Genomic DNA, 10850 nt, shown 5'->3' with positions numbered 1-10850 from the left:
GTCATTTGATTAGAATGTCGAAAATTAAGAGAATATGTGAACAACATCACCCGATTTCAAAATATAACAAGTGGCTCGGGCGACTTGTCAGCACTCAGAAATACAATAAAAAATCGAATATATAGAAATGTAAGCATCATGGAGGGCAAAGATATAGGTATGGTTTGGGGTTGAGGTGATTTTATAAAAAGCTGGTATGAAAAAAAGATGGGAGAGTTTTTGGTGTTTGGTAAACACCCTAAACCAGCTTCTTTTCAAAGTTTTAGATGAAAAAAAGCTAAAAAGTAGAAGCTGCAAAAAACAGCTTCAAAAAGTGGCTTATTTTCCCTGATTCCTCACACTTTCAGGAGGAAGAACAATGTCGCCACGTCCCGGCGACCCAGCTCCAATCCGTTGATCAAGAATTGCAAATCGACGGCCCGATCGTCCAGTTCTTCATCGCTGCCTTTCTCCTCCCCTTCATTGCTTTCTCCGTCGCCATCTCTGCCTCTAGCTCTGTCATCAGAAATGGTGAATTTCTCAGCCTTGAACGTGAGGCTAGAGCGCACAATTTCAGAAACCCTAGTTCCGTAAGTTTCATTAAACCCTAATTAGAAGTGGAGTGAGAGAAGAAGGAGAAAATGAGGATTGGGGCAATCCGATTGGGGCCGAAAAGGGAGCGAGCATCGTCATCGTCGTCGTCATCGCCAGAGAAGAAATCATCATCTAAGGTTCCGAAGCAAGTGAGGTGAAGAAATGGGCGGTGTCGGCGGCGAAGAGAGATCTGAGAAGGGGACTCGGTTGGAGAATTGGGAGAGCGGCAGTTAGTATTGTCGATGCCAGCGAGGTCAAGGCAGGAGATGAGGGATTTGAGAGAAGGGTCGTGGTTGACGAAGGAGGTGAGGAAGTGGGTCCCATTTTCGACGAAGGAGGTAAGGAAGTGGGTCCCATTTTCGACGACCATGCGAAGGGAGAAGATGAGGAGAGAGAGGAAGACGAAGGTGAAGAGGTTGCCAGCGAACGATGTCATGGCTTGTCATAGCACATCTAGTATTATACCATTTTGGTCATTTCACACAGTCACAGCTGTTTTACATAAAAGTTTACCAAACACTATCATACTACTTTTTTTTCAAAAAGCACTTTTACAAAAAAGTTTACCACTTTATTTCATAGCTGCTTATTCTCAAGCACAGTAGAATCAGCTTTTTTTCAAAGCACAGCAATACAAAAACAGCTCATAGTCTTGTCATATTCTCTCTCTACCCATGGAGAAATTTTTAGTTGTGACGGGAACACGAGTGGTACACCACGTGTTTTTATATAAGTGGTGACAAATTTTATTTTTTAAGTTATTAACTTTTTAACACACATATCTTACCATTTATATAGCGACACATAGTGTACCATCTCGTGTGACGGCCACACTGAAAAATCTCTCCTACCCATGGGCATCTTCCCTCCTTTTTATTTTCCCTCAAACTTTAAGTTTTGTTTTTTCCTCACTTGGGTGGTGTACCGTAACTTTTTCTCCAACGTCTCTCTCTCTCTCCCCCCCATCAGTGATCAAACCTCCTGCTCTTATTCAACACCCAGGTAAGGCATTTCCACTGCAATCCAATCCACTGCTTAATTTTTTTATTATTTTCTTTCTTTCTGTTGAATCTTCATCTTGTACAAATAAAAATGTGAACTTTTCAGTTTTCCAGTTAAATTGTCTTACTTTAAACCTTTATCTTCTTTTGCGGCACCTTGAAGTGCAACTGAAGAACTTGACTATCCGTTAAAAAAAATTTCCCATTGTTTACTATGCTTTTTGGAAAATTTTCTTTCAAATTTGAAAAAACTATAAGGAATTAAGATTGAAACTTTTATCCCATTAATATTTTGCAAGAATTGTAAAAGATAAAATCTTTCTTTCCATGTTATGGTAGGAGTAGGAGGTTCTTTCGCCAGTTGTTTCCTAGCCGAAAGTTATATGCTTTGTTCCCTCTCTTTTTTTAATATATTTTGTTTCATGTTTGAGAAAACTTAGTTTGAATATAAAGAGAAGCATTCAGACCTTGTTTTCCAAGTGTTTTTTATTCTATAGAACAATTTAGGTATCTGAAACAGTAGTTATTTACACTTTAATTTCTCTGCAGATTCTTTCCTGTTGTGGTTCGTTTCTCCCTTTCACATGTGATAGTTCTTCATGTTGGAGTGGGGTTATCGAACTTCACTGTCGTCGATCAGCTTCGGAATATCCTTATGAATCTGGCCAGAAATACAAGAGACTATCCTCGTGATTTCGGTTTTGATTCTAGCCTAAAAAATTCAGAGGGTGAAAGAAGAAGGTAAAAAGGAAACGAGAAATGGGATGTTCTACATCAAAGCCAGATGATGAAGCAGCATTTCAGCTTTGTAAAGATCGAAAGCGATTTATTAAACAGGCTCTTGAGCAAAGAGGGCGATTCGCCTCTGGACACATAGCATACATTCAGTCCTTAAAAAGAGTTTCAGCTGCTCTTCGTGATTATATCGAAGGAGATGAGCCTCGTGAGTTCTTATTAGATTCCTTCATAACCCCACCTTTCACACCCGTTAAGAAAGCGAGTCCTGGCTTAATCTCAATTTCACCAAAATCTTTCTCGCCTGCACCAAATATCCAATCCAAACCCCGTCCATGCGTGAAAATATGTTATCTAAGATCAGGAGGGAAACCAGCAGTTTCAGTAGAAGAGAGACCTGAATCACCCGAAACAGGCAGAGTTGAAGCTTACTCTCCAATGCACCATTATGGGATGGACGGGCTTTTTGGAATGCAATCTTCACCGATGAATTCTTCATCATTCTTCTCTTATTCTCCCAACAATAGGCCAAACATCCCTCCACCTTCGCCTCAAAATTCTCAGTGGGATTTTTTCTGGAACCCATTTTCATCGCTGGATTACTACGGTTATCCCACTCGAAATAGTCTTGATCAGAGAACCATGGATGAAGAAGTTAGAGGACTAAGGCAGGTCAGAGAAGAGGAAGGGATCCCTGACTTGGAAGAAGTTGAAACCGAACAGGAATGTGATCATGAGGAAAATGTACCACAAGAAAGGAGTATGGCAGAGTGGACTTGAGATTGAGCTCGAAGCACAAATTCCATCACATAGTAGTGTGAGTATAGAGGTTTCGCAATCTCAGACTGCTAGACAAGTTAAAACTAATAGCCAAGAAAGAGCTGTTGAGCTCCGGGAAGCTAAGGAAGAAACACCAGGCTTTACTGTATACATGAACAGAAGGCCAACGAGTATGGCAGAGATTATCAAGGAATTAGATACTCAATTCACAATTGTTTGCAATGCCGCCAATGAGGTATCAACGTTGTTAGAGGCTAGCAGAGAGCAGTACTCGTCATCCTCCAATGAACTCTCAGGTTTGCTTACTTGGTTTATGAATGCTTGTTAAGCAGTAGAAAATATTTTGGTTTTCGTATTTTCTTTAAACTTTCAGGTTATTATATAGTAAGTAATTTTTTGTTGCAGCCATGAAAATGTTGAACCCAGTAGCATTATTTTGCTCAGCATCGTCCAGATTTTTAATGAATTCTTCGTGCACTAAAGATGAAGGTTATGAAAGCAGTAGTGATGTCTCAGAGGATCCCTGCATGTTTTCTGGTAGCCACCAATCAACATTGGACAGATTATATGCTTGGGAGAAGAAACTCTACGAGGAAGTCAAGGTATTACTTCTAAATAGCACCTACCTCTGCTCAAAAGAGACTAATAAACAAAAAATCATGAAGAACTGATATGTGCATCGTTACTTAAACAGTCCGGAGAAAAGGTACGGATTGCATATGAAAAGAAACTGATGCAACTACGGAACCAAGATGTAAAAGGCGATGATCATTCCGCTGTAGAAAAAACGAGGGTAGCAATTAGAGATATGCATACTCGGATGAAGGTTTCAATACACACGGTTGAAGCTATTTCGAAGAGGATTGAAACCATGAGGGATGAAGAATTGCAACCTCAACTCTTGGAATTGGTACAAGGGTATGCCATGCAGCTTTTATAAATAGTTTGCTCAAATATGTACCCCATGTTTCATGTAATTATCCTTCTGTATTAATCAATTGATTAACTAAACCAGGTTAGCAAGGATGTGGAAAGTAATGGCAAAGTGTCATCGGTCGCAGAAACGAAGCCTAGATGAAGCCAAGCTTTTACTAGCAGGCACGCCGTCAAAATTGGAAGCTAAACGACAGTCTTCCATTTCAGCCGCTGATCCAAACCGGCTAGCACGTTCAGCAGCCAATCTTGAGAAAGATCTGAGGAACTGGAGAGCCTTGTTCCAGTCATGGATCACTTCTCAACGATCTTATGTGCAAGCAATAACAGGTTGGCTCCTCCGTTGCATGAGGGCTGGTCCCGACACATCAAATTTTCCGTTGTCTGGCTCCAGTGGGGCGTTTCCAATATATGGAATATGCATCCAATGGTCAAGGTTCCTGGATGCCATACGTGAGACACCAGTGCTTGATGGACTAGATTTTTTTTGCAGCTGGTATGGGGTCCCTCTACGCGCAACAGCTTAGAGAGGATTCGCGCCGAGTTAGGAGATGGCAGAGGTCACGGTAAGAGTACTTTTGTGCCGGAATGTCAGTTACAATGAGCTCACTGACAGAGTTTGCCTTCACGTCGGCTGAGGGATATGCTGAGCTTGTGAATCAATGGGACAGGGACAAGGCCAAGCCTGGAGCTGCTGCAATATTATGACTTTGTGATGTTCATATTTATGGGGTAGTTTAGTGACCGGTGTCAATATAATTATAAGAAATAATCTATAATATTTTGTCGCCGAAAAACAATACGAGGTCTTATCTTCGATTCTCCTCTCAACCATAAATCAATCATAAAAAGAAAATAATCATACGCCGGTAAATCAACCAAGGCTGTCCAACCTACTCAGACTCGGTCGCCCGTTGCTAGGGCTCAGCGAGGCACCAAAAGTTTAAAACCCTATACGGGTGCTGGAACACCGGCTAGAAGTCAAACAAATGCATCCGAGCAGCGCAATGGCCTGGCTCAAAATACGGGTTCCAGAATCCAGTGTGTATGTAACTTCCACAGAATAAAAACGAAGCACACGAGGGCGAAAAACCTGTAAGTATGAAATTGCATCACAGTTAAACCCTTCTCGCCAATTCACATTCAATGAAATTTACAAAATTGTCAACAATGCTTCAAAAATCAAAATTATAGGTTTCTAACTTGAACTTTCCAATAAATCATATCATGTATTTATAACGGTGCTTATTTTTCCAAATTTCTCCACATCATACTACAAAATCGAAAGAACGGGATTACATAAAAAATCTCTTCGACGTCAGGCTGCTAATCCTGGCTGGTTTTTGTGTAAAAAATGCTGGTCTTAAGAACACAACTATTCATAGCCATCATCATCATCAACCTCGGCATCAGCCTCATCAACTCGGCTTAGAAGAGTGACGAAAAGTACAACTGAAACTAGCTGTGCTATTATAAAATATCTGGCCCTGCTCTTAAAACTTTTCTCCTCCTTTGTCTTTTCCCTTTTGGGTTTGCTCTTGGGCTTAGAACCTGATAACAAAATAAAAGCATAAGAAATATTGCATTCGAGGAGAATTGCAAGCTAGGTGACCCTGATATAAACATCATAGATAGAACCAAAATGATTAAATAAAATTTCATTCGCATAAATGTCGTATATACAAAATGGTCAACATATATAACTTAACCTTTACCTCATACAATTGGAAAACTTACACGTTGAACTTCACATGCAAAGAACTCTAGAAAAAAACTACAATCTACTCTTTACGATGATTTATATCACCCATGTCCCTATTAGTCAGCTCTTGCGTTAGTTATGTCAGAAAGCAGGAAGTATCACTTCATCTCAAATTACGAGCTGTAAATGCAGCTTCCACTTCAACACAGGCCTAACATACAAGTTGCACATATTCTAACTGTTAAAACACTCGAGTAAAATACTATGTTTTCTAAAGCAAAATTAAGGTGTCAGAAACTGCAAGTGTGCAAGCCAAATCTACTCTCGAGTTTTTAAGGATAACAACAGATTTCACTAAAAAACCAAAAATAGAGGAAACCGAACTGGTTTAATAAAGGCAATGAATCCCATTAAACTATAGCACTGAAAAGAATAAGATACAGATATACAAGTCTTGAGTATAAAAGTATCTCACTCGAATTTGAAGGACCTCTTCTAGGAGCTGCTGATGAAGGGTTTGCATGAAAATTTGGGACTGAAGATGAAGAACCTGCGTCCATGAACTCCACCTTAAGCCTATCAGCATACTTAACAAGGTTTTCATGTTCTAAAAGCTTGCTCCGCAGTACCGATGTTTCCTAAAAGCACAAAGTGTCAGTAATCTACTGTACTAGGGGCATAGATAATTTTCTGGCCAAAAATACAAGAAACTATATAATGCCACAAGGAAATCTGAAGGGCAAAGGGGAGATCAAGCATAATTCCAGTTGAGTGATGAACATGAAGGTACAAAATGGGAAGCTAATAAGAAAATCTGCAAAAGTGGTTGTACTTCACTAACTCAAAAGTTAAATCACGGGGTCAAATTTTGTGCACAAAACACTGGCATTTGAGAGAGTTCAGAACAAGTATCATTCTTTAGTTGTTTAAATTTTTAACTTTGATAGAAATGTAGTCTTATGCCAACTGAAACTGGGTTTTGTGCACAAATCCCTGACATATGAGTGTAAGTTCAGATCAGTATCGCTTCTTTTTGTTTTAATTTATCACTTTGGTGGAAATGGTAGTCTTCCACAACTGGAACTGTCATTTATAACTGCAGCACCTCTTCCTAAGCTCAAATTAAGTCAGAGTTCAAACCAGATGCAAAAGGGTATGTATCAAGCCGATTTTGATTGCTGAGAGTGCAACTTGAAATCCAAGCTGCTCAGACCAAAATTTTAATCTCACTGGCCCACAAAAGAGCAATATTTTGTTGAAAAAGCTTTAAACATGCTGCTAAACAAAATTTCACCAAATAAAAAACAGGATTCTTTTTTTTGAGAAGAAAAGTAGAAGAGAACAGAAGAATTCTGCTTCCTATCGGATTATACATATTGTACTGTATGTTTATTATTTGTACTGTAGATTACAATCCAGAAACCATCACAAAAAAGAGAAGTTCATAGAAGAAGTGATGGTGGATGTTAGAAGCATAACGTTCACTTCTATGGAAGTATAATTCTCTTAGAATTAACGCTAATAAGTTGAGCATTAGGATTTACACAAGGTTCTGTAAGCTCGGAGAAATTTTAATGCCAAAAGTGATTAATAAACTCATAAAGAAAATGGTGCAGTCTTAATTTTCTAGGTCGGAGTACCATATTAGAATTGGCAAGCACCTTCTATCTCTTTCATCTCCCATTCAAGCAAATAATTTTCTCTGAGTTCAAGCGGAATAATAGTCTCCAAGATAAGATCAAGATTCAAGTTGGAATCTCAACTTCTTAGTAGCTTCAAACTATATAGTTGAGCTAATTCAACATAAATGGTGTTTAATTGCTAATATAAACTTTTCTAATCTGTCTGCCTACAAATACAATGACTTACTGGTAATGCTTGAAGAATGACAAGTGCCTGCCCAAGAAAGACAGCATCCAAACTTGACGGCCTGCACAAAAGGAACAACACATGTAGATACACAATCAGCACGATAGTATTAGTTTGCCACTTTGCATGTAATAAAATATTAGTACTAAAGAAAGCAAGTTAAATAAAAACAAGCACCCCAGGATTTCAATGTAAAAGTAAATAGGTACCTAGAATAGGATAAAAAATCACCTGTCTTCAAATAAAAACTTATGTTCCTCCAACCGACTTGACAGAGCTCCAAATGCAAGGCTGGCTCTCCTGTATGTCTGTCCATCAATTTTCCATATCAATAAAAACCACATAATTTATATACTAGTCAGGCAAGACAGCACTTGTTACTAAACACAAAGTAATATGATCAATGAGAAAAAAGGAAGAACCTGTTCTTCTATTTTCTCAGCGTTGTCATTAGTAATCCCAAGTTGCTGCTTTACGGTATAAGATTTCTTATAATATAGAATCTTTCCAATTGGCCATGGGAGATCAGAATAATATATCTCTTTGGCAGAATTACCATGTGTTCCAACCCAGAGTTCATACGTAAGAGCATCAGAAACCCAGGAGCTAATCATTGCCTTTGTAGATATCCATTCTGGAATTGAGTGAAATTCAGTTTCCAAATCAGCAATACGGTCTTCTTTTAGTCTTTCGATAATGCCACCCTTCTCGTTATTATAGGCCACATACTCGCCAGATTCAATATAAGGGATTTTATCTACACAAAAGCCACAAACAATACCATGATTTTCATCTACTTCAAATACATGCACACATTTACACGCCTACTCAAATGTAAATGTGAAACAATAGACCAACAGAAATGCAACCATAGTAACTAAAGCCATTATTATATCAATTCAAATATAATTAGCAGATGAAAAAACATACAGTTGTCTGTGCTAATCAAGGCACAAACACGGAGGCGGAGCCTGTGGCCACGATTGTCCAGTCAATCTAGATACACCTAACTATACAAAGAAGACCATTTAAACAGACACCAAACCCACAAATCCTATTTGTCCTTAGTAACATATCCCAACTGTACCGTTATAAATATATACATAACAGACACCATTCACAGAACCAACGATATATCCACAGTTCGAGAGGGACTTGCATGGCATGGGTACATAGACGCCATAGCAACCATGCCAATGATAGAATGTATGTATCAGATTCTCTCCACATGTCATTGTATTATGGGCATAGAATGTTACGGTGGCGGTGTACTCATACCATGTAAGGTATTCTTCCTTGACAATATATTACAAAACTAATTTGTATCATAAACTCTAAATTAGTAGCAGTTGGGAATTAAGAACAAATTCAAGTAACAAATCCAAAACCAATATTCTATGAAACAATCAATTCAATGCATATAAAATAAACCAAAATAAAACCCAATCCAAAAATTTAGCAGCAAAGAAATTTCGGACATCCTATACTGCCAAACCCTCCTAAAACCAACAATAAAATTCTGAAAAAAAAAATAAAAAATAAATTAAATATATGCAGAGATGGAGAAAGATTTGATACCAGAGTCAGGGTAGGTGAGATTGAAATCTAATCGGAAGGGAACGTTGGTAAGTTTGAGGTAGAAGTAGACGGGCAAGCATAAAGGGCAAGCAGTGGGCAAGCCGAAACAAGACTTCCTCGCGACGAGAGTGTAATCTTCCATAAAACTTGTAAAACCCAATTGGGGTTTTGCGTTTCCGAACTGAAATCCACGAGTAATTTAGGGTTTTTCTCAATGGCGGGTGTTGCAGTAGCTGAATAACTGCGAGAGAGAGAGAGAGGTTTTTGCCTGGGGTTTTGGAGGCAAATGGGTCCTGGAGCAAGAATGGGCCGTATCCGAGTCAAGGTCCAATTACCTAATGCCTAGGGCATTCAATATTTCTTTTAAGATTATATTTGTTGGTTGTAAAACTAACCATTTGAGAGAGATAGACGACTGGTTTGGGGTTGCCGGGTTTTTTTAAAAACTGTTTTCGCTGTGTTGTGGAAATATACAGCAGATGTGTTTAGTAAACTATAATGCAAAAAGTGCTTTTAGCCAAAAAAAAAAAATTGGGGATAGGATTATTAATATGAAAGTTTTATTAATTGGTATTGTTCACCTACCTCCAATGAAAAAATCGTTTTTTTTAAGAAGCATATGTAAAGCTGCTTCTGCTTTTTACTATTTTGGACCCATGATTTAATAAAAAAAAATTAAAAAAACACTTTTTTCATTTACCAAACATAATTAAGGCCCAAATTTTTTAAGAAGCCGCTTTAAAAAAAAATTAAGCAACCCCAAACCAGCCTAGAGAGAATGAGATAAGGGTTTGAGAAATTAGTGTGTAATTTTTCATGTCCAATGCTTTATTTGTATTAATCATGATGGTTTTTTTTCCTTACAAGAAATTTATATAGATGGATATAAATAAATTAAAGATTTGCAGAGATGGAGAAAGATTTGATATCAGAGTCAAGGTAGGTGAGATTGAAATCTACTCGTAAGGAAAAGTTGGAAGACTTGAAGTAGAACTGGACAGACAAGCAAGAAGGGGAAGTAGTGGGCAAGCTGAAACAAGACTTTATCGCGACAAGAGTGTGATCTTCCACAAAACCTGTAAAACCCATCTAAAAAAGGAAATTCCTATGACAAATTATTACAAGAACACCTGTACAAAATAAAGTTTGTATTCATGAAAATTTAGTGTTACAATCTATGAAATTTGATCCTTTTATTCGAACTCCGATGAGGTTTGTGTGTGGTTGGTCCAAGGGTCGCAGAGACTTGATCTTGGTCAACGAACACCGCAAGAATTTTGGATTGTGACATTGGAGGAACCGGCACGTGTAGGTGGTGCTTGGTGGTTCATAACAAAAGTGGTGAAGAACTTTATAGTTTCTTCAAAGGTTTGGACTTGCTTCTTTTCTCTCAGAGTCATAGAATTCGATTCAAAGGCGATGAACACTTGACCTTGAATCAGGCTAGAAGTTTCTTCAAGAGTCGTCAAGGCTTGATCTTGAACAAATCGGGAACACGAGGAGTTTCACGTGGTGGGTGGTCTTCGACTTTAGTGCGGATGATCGTCATGTGTTTGTTGTGCTTATTATCCTTCACAAGCTTGATGAAGACCACGAGTATTTAGGTGTTTATGCATCTAAGAGATTTTTGGATGTCCGAGAGGGCTTTGGACTTGCTTTGTTTGTCTTAAGTCCCTGCT

The 10850-nt window shown here is 38.4% G+C and overlaps 2 protein-coding genes and 1 pseudogene across 2 annotated transcripts; 1 reads left to right on the top strand and 2 right to left on the bottom strand.

Annotated features, from left to right (window-relative positions):
• Positions 1-335: 335 nt before the first annotated feature.
• On the bottom strand, positions 336-1009 carry LOC114820423 (uncharacterized). The gene is made up of 2 exons (XM_029091042.2): positions 688-1009; positions 336-586 (listed from the first exon to the last, which is right to left on the bottom strand). Exons 1-2 carry the CDS (start codon positions 1007-1009, stop codon positions 336-338), a joined length of 573 nt encoding a protein of 190 aa, XP_028946875.2.
• A 481-nt stretch (positions 1010-1490) lies between these two features.
• Positions 1491-4822, top strand: LOC103453818 (protein ALTERED PHOSPHATE STARVATION RESPONSE 1-like; annotated as a pseudogene).
• A 409-nt stretch (positions 4823-5231) lies between these two features.
• Positions 5232-9531, bottom strand: LOC103453794 (mitochondrial outer membrane import complex protein METAXIN). The gene is made up of 6 exons (XM_008393374.4): positions 9172-9531; positions 8016-8350; positions 7825-7901; positions 7594-7654; positions 6200-6362; positions 5232-5573 (listed from the first exon to the last, which is right to left on the bottom strand). Exons 1-6 carry the CDS (start codon positions 9311-9313, stop codon positions 5398-5400), a joined length of 954 nt encoding a protein of 317 aa, XP_008391596.3. The 5' UTR covers positions 9314-9531; the 3' UTR covers positions 5232-5397.
• Positions 9532-10850: the final 1319 nt, after the last annotated feature.

The sequence above is a fragment of the Malus domestica genome, chromosome 13 (assembly GCF_042453785.1).
Source record: "Malus domestica chromosome 13, GDT2T_hap1".
Classification (NCBI taxonomy): domain Eukaryota; kingdom Viridiplantae; phylum Streptophyta; class Magnoliopsida; order Rosales; family Rosaceae; genus Malus; species Malus domestica.
Note: the sequence above shows the minus strand (reverse complement) of the source record. Positions and strands in the feature narration are given on the sequence as shown.

Excerpts from the sequence above, each read along its gene's own strand:
- LOC114820423 (XM_029091042.2), bottom strand. The coding sequence starts at position 1,009 with ATGACATCGTTCGCTGGCAACCTCTTCACCTTCGTCTTCCTCTCTCTC. Across the intron at positions 587-687 it reads AGATGATGATTTCTTCTCTG|GGTTTAATGAAACTTACGGA; the intron begins GCGATGACGACG and ends ACTTCTAATTAG.
- LOC103453794 (XM_008393374.4), bottom strand. The coding sequence starts at position 9,313 with ATGGAAGATTACACTCTCGTCGCGAGGAAGTCTTGTTTCGGCTTGCCC. Across the intron at positions 6,363-7,593 it reads TCATTCTTCAAGCATTACCA|GAAACATCGGTACTGCGGAG; the intron begins GTAAGTCATTGT and ends TTGTGCTTTTAG. Across the intron at positions 5,574-6,199 it reads AAGAGGTCCTTCAAATTCGA|GTTCTAAGCCCAAGAGCAAA; the intron begins GTGAGATACTTT and ends TTTTGTTATCAG.